Source organism: Gobius niger (genome assembly GCF_951799975.1).
Source record: "Gobius niger genome assembly, chromosome: 14".
In the NCBI taxonomy this organism is placed as follows: Eukaryota; Metazoa; Chordata; class Actinopteri; order Gobiiformes; family Gobiidae; genus Gobius; species Gobius niger.
The window spans coordinates 8,697,066-8,710,436 of NC_136865.1; the positions used below are offsets into that span (position 1 = coordinate 8,697,066).

General features: G+C 44.7%; 1 protein-coding gene across 1 annotated transcript in view; it reads left to right on the top strand.

Annotated features, from left to right (window-relative positions):
* foxo6b (forkhead box O6 b) overlaps positions 1-10,774 on the top strand; it is a 76,078-nt gene extending 65,304 nt beyond the window's left edge. Inside the window, exon 2 of the mRNA XM_079571248.1 lies at positions 8,309-10,774. Coding sequence (XP_079427374.1) covers positions 8,309-9,925 — 1,617 coding nt within the window. The 3' untranslated portion in view covers positions 9,926-10,774. The remainder of the gene's footprint in view (positions 1-8,308) is intronic.
* The last annotated feature ends 2,597 nt before the right edge of the window (positions 10,775-13,371 follow it).

Consider the following 13,371-nt stretch of genomic DNA (forward strand, 5'->3'; position numbering starts at 1 on the left):
ACATTTCATTTGGTGCATCTAGCGGAGGGTTTTTAACCGCGCAACCACTCCTTTATTTTGGCTCGGAACCTTAATACCAGTGCTTTCTCACTTTGAAATATCAGGTTTGGAGGCTATAATGATCAACTTGCAGAAAAAAAAAAGGACCATCTCTCGCAGCCAGAAGCGTAAGGGTCCGCAGAAATTGGTCTGATTCGTCTGAGTGAATGTGGCGAGTGATTGGCCAACAACAGTCTGGCGTGAATGAACGATAAAGCATCTTTGAGTGTTCGAAAAAGCGCTATGCATAAAATGGATGCATTATTATTATTATTTTGGCAGCAGAATGTTGTGTCCGAGGGCTTTTGTGCGCACTTTTGTCCACCCTCAACCATTTTCTTTCTAATCTCGTGAGCCGCCATGTTTCAGTTGATACAGAAGGACCGCGCATTTCTCAGATTGGTTAATCAGCGCTTCAATTGACTCACATAACATATAACTTCAAATCACAACAACGCCGCCCAAGAAGTGACTTCCTGTTTCGATCCAGCACGCCAAAATAAAAGCACACAGCTCGTCTCATTGATTTGTTCAGCAGGTGTTTGCAACATTACAAGAATATAATTCAATACACACATTTTAAGTGTTTTGTTTGTGAATAGTTTGGCAGAAAGAAAGTTCAACTAATGAACTGCTGAACTAATGAATAACATGGTGCTTTTATTTTGGTGCGCTGGATTGAAACAGGAAGTCACTTCTTGGGCAGCGTTGTGATGATTTGAAGTTATGCACAGAGTCAATTCCGTCCATCAAAGTGTCGGAAAAGACGGAAATGTCTATAGGAAAAGAATCGGCTGGCCAGTGCAGGAAGTATTCCTGCACAATTTCTTCTTCTTAGTTTTTTGTGCAGTAATTGTTGTACGTACCCTACTCCCTCTCCACACCAACTCACTCCGGCTAATCACGGTGCGGTGCAGGTAGCTAGCGCTGGGACTGCTGCTGATTGAGCCTCCCTGGTGGGTTGGAGGCAGCGCTCTGACAGGCGCAGATAAAAGGCTGTTTGGAGTTGCCTGCAGCATCAAATAGCAACAACCACCCCCTCCTCCCCACTCTTCAATTCTCCCCCACTTTCTCTCTCTCTCTCTCTCTTTTTTTTTTTTGTAGTTTACCCTGTTGCCATGGCTACGCCCAGTCGGAGCCGTCATGTTGCGCTCGGATCACCTGAGGCGGGCTGCCTCAGATTGTGGCCGCGCTGGCTTTTGGCGTCATCGTTCAATTTGGTTTTGATTGTGTTGCCATGGCTTGAAATGGTGAGAAGTGGCTAGCAGAGTCTTATTTAATTTAGGATTAATATGACTGGTTTTAGCCCATATTTGTTTGGGGGAAACTATTGATGAAATTATTTGTGTATACCAGTGTATTTAACAGTAGTGACCAGTAGGGGATATTTTTGGGTACTTTTTTTGCTTTTTGAAATATTGTTTTGTCTATCTTTACCCTTCAGATATTGTTAGCTTGTTACGTTAAAAAGCCAGACTACGATAGAAAAGAAAATGGATTTTCCAATACAAATGGAGAATGCAGAAAAAAGGTTTTGTTTCCACCATCTGTACTGGGCGGTTTTTAGCTTTGGGGACGTCTTTCCTCTCATTTCGAAAAGGCTTTGTCAGCAACTAACAATCTCTTTATCAGCAGACTATATACTGTTATCTGATTTACTTTGTTATTGTTGCCACCGCATTATTTGAAGCTACATCTTGTTCAATAACCTCTATTGCAGAGATCTCTCCAGCCAGTAGCTCCCCAGCCCTTTACAAGACATTTAAGTAAATACAGTATAGAGATTAAGTGGAAGCTCAAGCAAACTGAAGAATAATCAAGTAAATCCCCCTAAGTCACATAGTTCCACAAGTGTGTATTGAAGCATAAGCAGCTCTCTTGTGTTTCACAAAAGCAGCTCACGGGGTAAAAGCAAATACAAATGTTGGCGACCCCTCCTCTATTGTATAGTGAGTATCAGATACAACAAATCTGTTTACATTGACCTGTAGTCTCCAAACACAAACAAGAATCTAGACTATTTAATGTATGATGGCGTGTGACGTCTATGTCTGAATTTATAGAAATGTTGGAATATCAGAAGGAAGGAAGATCAGAACAAATCAGAACAGAAGTTATTGATCAGGAAAAGATGAGGGAAAAAAAGGCCTTTGTGTTATTTAGACTATTTTGGGACTTTTCACTATATAAAAGCTAAATTATCTTCAAGTATGTTTAACAATTTGCCGTACTAGGTGTGAATACATTTAGAAACATGTCATCATAGACTGTGATTTTAGACTAATGTGCCGAGCTTAGATGACACGACTGCCGCCACTTCCATCCTGTGCCTCACAAGCGAACAGCATCATCCAATATTTACCTTATATTAAGTCCATAGCAGCGCGCCCATTCCAACATAATGCCCTCCCCGGCAATTTCGGCTAACCTGATGTCTGGAGTGGACCCTTTTTGAATTGCATGAAAAGCGTTAATAATAATCTCCTTGCGTGCGGTTGGACATATGCGAGCGGAGGGTAGCTATAGCAGCGTGATTTGAGTGGAGGATTGGACGAAAATTACCTGTTCGGTGCCGTGCCGGGGTGGCCTGGTGTGCGGCGCTTTTCTCCATGAATGGGGACGGTGGCGGGGAGGATGCAAGACTCATTTGAGGGCCACTTAAAGCTCCAGATTCCCCCGGTAAACATTTTGCTGGGGAACCTATTACCCGCTGTTCGGGATGCTGTGCTTTTCATAATGCGCTGTAACGACAATGGGCTCCCACGTCTCCGCAGCGGGGCCGGCTTGTCTGTAACCATGGTTTGGACTATAGTGGGGGGGGGGGGGGGGAGGGAGGGGGTGCGCAGTGAGCAGCGAGAAGTGGTTTGGGTTGCACATTTGTTTGTTCTAAATTCTCTTTCTAATCAAAAAGGACATTGGCTAATCCTCCGGTGACGCCTAACCAAGATCCCTGGGTTTCTGGGCAGCTTACATCTCCAAAAAAAAAATGTACCCCAGTTTTTCAATGGGTTAAATTACAATTAAGCAGGGGATTTAAGTTACTCTATTCTAAGATACCAAATACCAAATAACCACCAAATTACACATTTACCTTGGGAACTTTATTTTATCTTATGCCATGTCACATTAGACCAACTTTCACCAGAACATAATTATATATATAATTGTCGTTTTTATTGATCCCTGTGAACAGGAAGTTACATAGGTAGAGGTAGACTTAACAAAACGTTGCCATACAGCAGGGTGTCCAAACTTTTTTTTTTCACTGAGGGCCACATACAGAAAAATATACAAACAACTGGGCCGCACTCAGGAGAAGTCAGATCTTCACCTCTTCTGTATTAAAGTTAGCAAATTCAATGAAATGTTAACTATGCTTTTTCATTGAATATGCTTAAAGTAAAAACAGCCTGATCGCAGCTTTCTATTAATGGATTTTCATTTATTTTTTTAATATATATTCAATTAAAGCAAAAAACAAATAAATAATATTATATTTTTAGATTTTGCAGCGGGCCAATTAAAAGTGGGCCGCGGGCTGCAGTTTGCCCGCGGGCTGTAGTTTGGACACCCCTGCCACACAGCCACCAATGAGAAATTGAGTGATTCCTCTTCCTATATCACTGCAGAACAGCCATTATCTTTGCAGCAGCATTATCGTTCCGAAAATCCCATGGGTGTTCCACAATAATGATAAATCACTGTGTTCAAGAGAATGTGTAAAGTTGTACAGATACCGATGGCTGTGGGCTAAATACTGATTGCATTTTTAAAAATACATAAACAATTTCCTTTAAAACTTTTCTTCCCTGTGTACTTGTTTTGCAGAAGTTTTGGGCCCCCCTGCAGTGCCTTTGAGGCCTCCCAGGGGTCTCCTCACTCCACTTTGGGAACCACAGCTCTATAGCACATAAATATTAAAACTATGATTTCAACTTTTCGTCATAAAATTTCAACTTCCCACATGCAATTTGTATTTTGTTTTAATAGTAATACATCTCATTTGCTGGCATCCTCCCATAAGAGACATAGTCAACTTAGAAAACATACAGATGGTATGGCAAAAACACATTCACATTCCATCATCTCATCTTTTGTTTGCTAAATGGTCGGATGCCCAACATTGAACCATCTCCTTCTATACTAACACGTGTATATTATTCTATGAAAACGTATCTATGGCTGCCTGCCTCTGATACTGACCAACCGAATGATATATCTTTGGTTCAAGCTGGGTGCAAAAGTTGTATGAGGTGATGGTGAATGAGCATGGGAGAGGGGAGAAAGGATGAGCAATGCGGTGATCAGGAGAGGCCGGGACGCCGAGATGAATGGGGCCGAGCAGGGGCAAAATTGCATGGGAGGCGGGGAGAGAATGAAGATCGAGAAGGGCCACAGATACCAGGAGACACAGATTGTGAGCTATGTGCGGGTAATAAACAAGGCAGAAATAGATAGATATCTCCAGAGAGGAAAAGAAAAGTGAGCGATTGCATGCGCAGGGTAAAGGGGGAGGAGGGTTAACGGCAGGCGTCTTAAAAAGAAAAAGCACAGGGGAGAATGGGCATCCCTGTCGTCTCCCCATAAATTGATTAATTTTAAGATTTTTTTTTACAAATGTGTGCACGTACTGATCTAGACTGAAGAGTTTGATTGAGGATTAAAATCAGGTGCATTTTTTAGTTGGTCATGAATAAATACATTTTGTGATGACATTTTTGGTCAAAGCCACAAATACCTTGACTATGACACACTGCAGGTCATTTTCAAATGATTGTCTTGCCATAGGAAATTCAATGTTAGTGACCATTTTTTGACCTAACTTTTACATTAGACTTCCACTTTCTTCTTGCATTTTTAAATAGAATCCATTGCATGTCCAAGCTAAAGCCACAAAAGAGAATACAATCATACTGACTATACGTACTATATTGTACGTTCCTTTCAAATTCAAAGAGTACATCTTAAAAACTATCACTCTCTCTTTTTTCCCTTTCAACACTTAATAATAGTCCCCTCGTGAGTCTACCCAAGTGTTTCCTGCGAAGTGCGGGAGTTTGTTCACCTATATAAAACAAAGTTTACTTAACAACAATTCAAAGTCATATTTTTTGTGCCCAAACCCACTTGTCCCCAAAACTTTCACAAAACAGACGCATTAAACAGAGATTTAGTCTGTGCTGCTCAGTTTCTAAATGGTTACAAAAGAAAGCCATGAAAAGGTAAAACTCCTCGAGCCTGCGCTGAAAAGGAGCCCGTCTGAATGGCGAATTTGAAGCGGGTGTGAAAAATGACACAAGGCGGAACGATTTGGACGAACGCGCTGTACTTAAACTAACTTGGCCAGCTGAGATGATGTGTATCCCTGCTAAGCTCTTCCTTTAGGCAGGCTTAGATCTCATCAACTCTCTCCAGGTTGGCACCGGCTTCAATCGCTTCAACTGCTTCTGCTGCTACTGCTGCTGCTGTGGATTAACTATACAGCCGTCACTCTGCCACTTAAATGGAGAGCTTGGGGAGGCTTATTCCACTTTGCCATACTCTCCCACTAAATTTATTTTATAAAGATTGAAAATCTTAAGGGTGTAAGTTACTTTAAAGCCAAAATTAAGATATCAAATAGCAGTCTATGTTGAGCCCTATTCTGTGGGAAACATAGAAGAAGAAAAAGTCTTACCAGCCAATTTTAGAGCCGAGGTATTCAAACTATTGCCCAGGGTCCAAAGACAATTGTTTGTTGTTCCTCAGGCTTCTTGCTGAATTAGCTTAAATAGCCAGAGTTGGTACTTCTTACAGCAAGTTTAAATATTCTATAGTTTCATAACCTGAACACCAAACATTCGTAGTGTGTCATAGAGCTGGAACTAAGGTTTGAAGTGAAAATAAAAGTCAGAGTCTCGGCTAAATGCAGCCAATTGCACGTTTCACTACCGATCAGTTTCCATTTGTATACTTTTCAATCTTGTTTGAACACCCTAGTTTTAGAGGTATAGAGGAAATTGCTTCAAATGTAGAAATAAAAGCGATGTATGTGTTTAGAAAAAAGTGTTCAGGAAAACATTAGATACTCCTCTCATACCTCATGCTTCACACATGGCCTGGATGAGTGTGTTTAAGTGACCAATTTATGATTGTTGGCGATTGAAGAGGATGAAGAGCAGTCATGCTACTGTTACTTTGTCCCAAGACAGATGCGGCTTTAGTAATAGTTCAAATTGTAAACAGGCGTTGATTGTATAGTAAGACATATATATACCATATGTCTTAAATATTCATGGGTAAACAGGTGTTGCATAAGTGTTTAAACCTTGCGTTCTTTATAAAATAGGCTCTTTTAGGAATCATTGTTTCAGAAAAAGAAACATTTTTTTGTGCCTCTCCTATAAAGTTACTTGAAATGTGTGAAAACTTAATTATGCGATGTTCATGCAGGTCTCATTTGGATCTCTGTCTTTCTTAACGCAATTTTACTGATGTAACAAACGAACAAACAAAAAGCAGCAAAGCAAGCAACACAAGAGAAAGCTTTTTCCACTCAAACATGTTTTCCACAGCAGTTGTCTTAAGTTGTAGGACTTCTTTTTTTCCCTCTTTTATTGCAAACACGGCGCTTTCAAATGAACAGATTCCGAAGATTCCGCAAGACTTCATGTATTGTCGAGGAGTTGCTCGCAGCCATGTTAATTATGCCAAGGATTTTTAAAAGAGGTTAAACAAGCATGTCTTAGCCTAACCACCCATTCAGTTTCTCTCTGTCGTTTTGGTGAGCGTCCAAATCTTCATGCCAAAAGAAAAAACAAGAAATGAAAAAGAAAAATCTCACCCTCGCCTCCCTCCTCCCCTTCCTTTCTCCCGCGGTCCCTGGGTAAGATCGCTCATATTTGGAGGGGCCTGAGCAATCGATACCGGCCGTCTGTGATTGGGTTGCGGCGCGTGATTCATTTTCGGTAACCTTGGTGATGGTTTGATGTGGAGGCTGCACGCATGTCGGTATTATGAGTCAGTGCTGTGCGTGTGGAGAGCTTTGGTCAGGTGGTGATATTGATCGGCTGCTTCGCTCCACCTGGCCTCCCTCCACCTCTCTTCTGGCCGGGCGCAAGTCCACCCCCGGTTTCTTCAGACAGCCTTAATTCTCACTTATGCGCGCTCACCTCTGCTTGTCAGGGTATGCATTTAAAGGGCAAGATGGAACTGGAAGTGTTCATGAAGGGACTGATATCCATAGCAAAGCGGGGGAAGTCAGTGTTAAGTACAAGCAACAGACGGTTTCTCGGTTTGAGTATTTTTAGCTCTATTTCACTTTTGATGGATCGAATTCATTTTATTTTTATGAATTTCTCCTTGCTAGGATTCAAACTCAATAACATTTGTAGTCCTCCTCCCAAACTCTTTTCTTGCAAATATACTTGGTCACGTTAATACTTATTCGTCTCATGATTGGAAAGTCTGGGTTTGAACTTCAAATCCCAGCCCCTGAAGATGCACACTGTCGTTGTGTCCTTGGGCAAGACACTTCACCCACCTTGCCTTCAGTGTCTGCATACATTGATGTATGAATGAAAGTGAATGGGTGAAAAGCGCTTAACAAGCATCGACTATTTGTGTGTTTGATTTGTCTAACTTTTTTATATTTTTGTTCTTTTTCAATTTAGTTAAAGATTGCATTTAAGTCACTAGATGTTGTGGCACATAATTTAATGATAGCAGAATATATGACCCATTGAGTGGAATAAATGCGCCTTTGATTTCGATGATCAATGTGCATTTTAGCGTTCAGGTCGAGATGGTGACGCTGTTGAAATTAATCTTTTGTTTTCTAATCCATTCTTTTGCTAGCAAAAATGCAAGATTAATTCGATTATTATTTGTAGAAAAAAGATTCTCTTGCTTGAGGACTTTTTGGCTCTCACCTCAAGAGCAGCAGCAGGACTTTTCCTGTAAGCAACTGTTTGATTTGTAATTGGTATCTCAGCTGTCTTTGAAAAGACTCCTCGATTAACAATTATTTTGGTGATATTTGTTTAATTAAACAGCAAAAGGCCCTTTAAAAAGAAACTTTCATCACATAAAGGTAAAGGGACTATGCTTGAGTGCATGATGTATTTCTTGTCAGTATGTGTAAATCCCAAAAAACAGTTATTTGATCAATTGATCATATTTTCAATGATCGATTATTATATTTTTTTTCAAACTAGCCTCTTTGTATTGTCAAGTAATCATTTAACTCTAATGTTCTCTTGTTTCTCTCTCTCTTCTGTTTTTGCTACAGAATTCCATCCGGCACAACCTGTCCCTGCACAGTCGCTTCATTCGGGTGCAGAACGAAGGCACGGGGAAGAGCTCTTGGTGGATGCTGAACCCAGAGGGGGGCAAGATGGGGAAGGGCCAGAGGCGACGTGCTGCTACCACGGAGAACGGCACCCGCTACCTGAAAACGAAAGGTCGAATCAGCCGGAAGAGAGCCGGCGCGCTGGGAATCGGCCGGGCACCTGGGCACGGAGGAGGCGGCCCGACGATGCAAGGGTCCCCGGAGCACGGAAGCCCAGCCGGGAAAGCTGTTGTGGGCATGGTCGGCGAAGACTACGACACCTGGACGGACATTCATTCCAGGACCTCCTCGTCGGCTTCTACTCTCAGCAGTTGTCTGTCTCCAATTCTGGGTGAAGTTGAGGCAGACGAACCGGAAGAAGGTGGTTTGTCTTGTTCCGCTTCTCCGAGGCTGTACCCGAGCCCTACCAGCACCCGCTCCCCAGCGCTGGGCACCGGCGGCCACTGTCCCAACGTGGAACTGCCCCACCTGACCGACCTTACCGGGGCCATTAGTTTAGACGAGAGCAGCTACGCACAGTCGCAAATGAAATGCAACGGCTACCCGTACGTGCCCGGGCCGAAAGCGGAAGGTGCCTACTGCGGGCCCATGTACAATCAGGGTTCCATTGGGATGCTCCGGCACCACGCACCTATGGAGACCATCCAGGAGAACAAGCCCGCCAGCTATCAGAGCCAGATGAGGGGTTATTCGGAAAACAACGCACTGCAGAGTCTCCTCACCGCAAGTTCGCCGTATTGCAAGGACAGTCTCATGGCGCAAGGGACGAATGGGGTTCATAGGCAACACAATCAGAGCCGCGGGCACAATCAAGATGGCAACAGCAGCCTGCACAACGGCCACACCTCGGCCCTCGACCAGAGCCACAATCAGGGTCACAAAGCCGGCCTCGACTACAACCACAAGCCCCATCCAGCTCACGATTACGTCCCCGGCCATGAGCACGCCAGCAAAGTCGCCGCCAGCCTCGACCTCAGCTCCCGGTCCGGCCCGAATCACATGCACAATCACCCTCCACACAATCCACACACCCCCTTGCACAACGGCCCGCACCCCCAGGCCCTCTCCCCGCGGGTGAGCACCGACATCCTGCAGCCCTACAGCCTAAAGTCGTCCAGTCACTACGCTCCTCGCCCTCACCTCGCCACCTCGCCCACCCTGCCCCCGAATCCGGCCGGAGTCATGGAAGTCCCGCAGGACCCGTGTCGCCTGGCGTCTGCCCCTCATCCTCGTCACCACTCGTACCACCAGGGACTCACTGACTCCTGGCATGGTTACTATCACAACAGCCACCAGTCGGGGAACAATGGTTACCAGGGGCAACCACACAATTCCCACAGCCGTATGACGGCCAACCTGGAGATGGAGAACGCTCCCAACAGCCTGGACTGTGACGTGGACTCCATTTTGCTCAGTGACTTTATGGGCGGTGAAAACATGGACTTCAACTTTGACGGCTCTCTGTCCCAGGGCGTGGGGATGGGGATGGGCATGAGCCTGGGGGCATTCGCGTGCCCTCCCTCAATGCACAGCAACCAGAGCTGGGTCCCGGGGTGATTGCCCGAACCTTTGATATTTAGACACATTTTGCCGGGAAAGCTCACCCACTGGGCCAGTCTGCTGGTGGGCTGAACCCATGGACTGACTGTGATTCTGTAGAACAAATTCATATTGTCATTTTGTTTCCTAGGGAGTACCTACCCCCATTGTGTTTCTTTCTATGCCCGCCAGTTTTATTATTAAGCTTTCTGTCTCCACCTCAAACCTGCCCGTTCTGAGCCCTGCGCTAAAGCCCCTGGTTCATTGCCTTCTTTTTTTTTTTTTTTTTTTTTAAACACATTTCTCGCTATCTCGTCTCTGCCTGTCCTAAGCTCTCAAGCACTTTACATCCATCCTTTCACACTGATACAGTAACAAAGACCACACAAATTCACCTTGTGTGTTGGCTTACGTTTAATGTATGCAATCCACTTTTAAGTAATATCTCCTCCTACAAAGGAGGCGTTGTTTTTGACTCGAGAACATGATCAAACAGCCGCATAAATATCTTTCGATGTAGAGGTGCTCTCTTTTGGGGGTTAAAAGGGAGAGGAAGCTTTGAGGTTTAGGTAAAAAAAGAAAAAAAAAGAAAAAAAAAAGGATTTTAAAGGAGGGAGACTTAACGGGGGTTTGGTTGAGCGCGATGAGAGGGGACTCGGAGGTGAGAGCGACTTTCTCTCCCGGGCGCAGTCCGGTGGCGCTTCCTGTAGGGTTAAGAACGACGAGGACAGTCATCTATCAAGCGACCATCAACACCACTCAATTGAAATGCAACATCCCTTCTTTAATCTCCAAAGTAATGCCAGAGTGATGCATCACCGTTGCAAATCTAATGTGTGTTTTTTTTTTTTTTATTTAGCCTCCCCCCCCCCCTCTCTCTCTTCACCATCGGACACAGTGGCTTAATGTGTTTTGGCGAAAGTGATGATTAAAGTCACTCTGCACTAAACGGGGGGAGGGATTGAAAAGGGGGGGGGGGCAACGTGAGGGTGGGGGCATTTCGGAAGGCAGGAGAGGAGAAATGCAAATACTCCCAGCGCGCCGCGTCCTCTCCATTTTGTGGATTTATGTAGCTTTCCCCGTAATGAAATAAGCAACGATCAGAGCGTGCTGTACATCCTCCGAAAGCTCCCGCGATTGGCCTTCGCGGGAGCTTCGCCTCCTTCAAACCGGCTGACCCCCCCCCAGAGCAGCTTAAGCGAGCGGGGTCGGCGGGAGAAAGCTGTTGATGGGAGATGCCGTCCTCGGACCCTGGGCAACCTTGTTTCGTAATTCGCTAAACACCTAAGGTTCAAGAGGGCTATGTGCTTTTTTCTTTTTCTTTTTTATTTTCTTTAACCCATGCGAATTGCCCACTGATGAACAGCGTCGGCAGATTACTATTTGGCGCTATCTCCTCTTCCCAGGCGCGCTCCTATCACGCCGCCTCATCCCGAGGTTACTCCGAGGGTAAACAAGAGTAATTAACCGCCAAACAAGATGGATGATTTATGCAAGTGCGTCTATTCGCTCATCTGCACAAAGTCATAATTCTCTCCCTCCCACCTTGCGCTAAAGGGGCGATTTCGTTTTTTCTTTTTTTCTTTTTCCTTTTCCAAAGGTGGCGACCGGCGACAAGGTAAAGCGCCCGACGAGCGGCGCGTGCGTCTCAAAACGTCCTTCAAGTCCATGCGAGCGTATAACCCCGCCCCCCCCCCCCCGCCTCAGCCTCATCATACCCCAACACCCCCCCCCCCCTCCCCTGCCATAGCTTTACTTTGCTTGTTGTCTTATCTCGTGCTTGTCCCGTGATTGTGCCGTCGTCTGTCCTGTTTCAATGGCAGCGTGGATAGGAGCTTTCGTGGCGCTTTTTTTCTTTTTTTTCCCCTTCTTCTTCTTCTTCTTCTTCTTCTCTCCGCTGATTTAATTTTCGCTCTTCAGGCGAGAAACACAGGCGAAGAAAAGGGGGCACGCTTGCCAAAACGTTGTCCCCACGGCTCCCCCCCCCCCACCCCATACCCCCAACCCCACTCCAGATAAAAAGGGAAGGAAGAAAGGTAAGACTGCTGATAGGGCGAAGCGAGCGGACGGGGAGGAGATGGGTTAGATGAGCAGCGCCGGGATCTGAGAAAGTGGAGCAGAGATTTTCCAGCTCGCTAGCTTTTTGTAGAATTGGCTGTTTGAATCGGGCCAAAATGTCAAGTGCTACTCAGCCAGCTTCGGTGAGCTTTGACCGGTGCGCCACTTTCTTTCTTTCTGTCTCTCTCCTCAACAAGGGCAATGGCCAGGGCCGTTTCTAGCTCTTACGGAGTTCCGTGTGCAAAACTTGACATCAGAGGTCCCCCCCCATACTGTTTCCCAAAACTACTATGAAGTGATAACATTTATGAATCACATTTAAAAGAACTGACGATTAACATAAAAATAAAAACAAATGCTGTTCTCAAAAATGACATAAACAAACAAAGATTTTTGCAGAATTTTAAAGTGATAGTTTGTAAGTTTTCACAAGTTCGATAGATTGCGCATAATTGACCGCCTGGACCTGCGATTTGACGTAACTTGAGTGATATCAAATAATTTTGTATTTTTAATTCTATTCTAAAGTCCCTCCCTTTGCTGATCTCAGCAACCAATCAGAATCCCCGGTGCCATCGATTTTGGTCCAATCAGGAGGGGAGGGGGAGGGATCTTGATTGTTTCCTTTTAAATTTCTCTCTCCTCATTTTTGCAATCTTACCGACTATCACTTTAATATTTTTTTGGTGAAATGTTTTAGTTGAGTTAGGCAACAGCAATTGAATAATGAGGAGGGGTAAACGTTCTAAACATAAACAGCCATACTGTACATAAGGGCCACTCAACACCCTTAACCCCTGCAAAACTACAGGAATAATCGGAAATGCCTGAATTAGACACATATATAGGTGATTATTATTTTATTTTTACGTCAACAATCTAAGAATCTTAACAGCGTACACAAATTCGCAAATCTTCTGGCGAGACGAGGCCACAGGTTCAGCTTATGTGGGCCCCCTATAGCCAACCCGGGCCCCCTGTACATTTGCATAGCCGGCTCCTAGCTAGAAACGGCCCTGGCGCTGACGGGTATTACACAGTACTTTCCATACACATTTCTTTCCACTCTCTCTTTTACATTCCACGAGATAAGCTGGCCCATCGTTGTAACCCACGTGTAGTTTGTTCTCCGGCCCGTGTGCACTCGTGTGTTGAATTTGAGCTTCTTGTGTGAATGTGTGTGAACTGCACTAAATGCACCATTTAAAATGACTTGGATTTCGTTTGTGAGCGTCTATCGTGATTGGGGCCCAGACAGGACTCTATAGTGTGTCAATTCCTTTGACATTGCCACAGGAATACTCCCCAAATCCCTGCGTTGGATCACATATGACGCACGACACTGGGATTTGGAGAAAGTGCTGCTTTACTAGAATAGAATCGGCCCACAATAAACCAAACGTGCA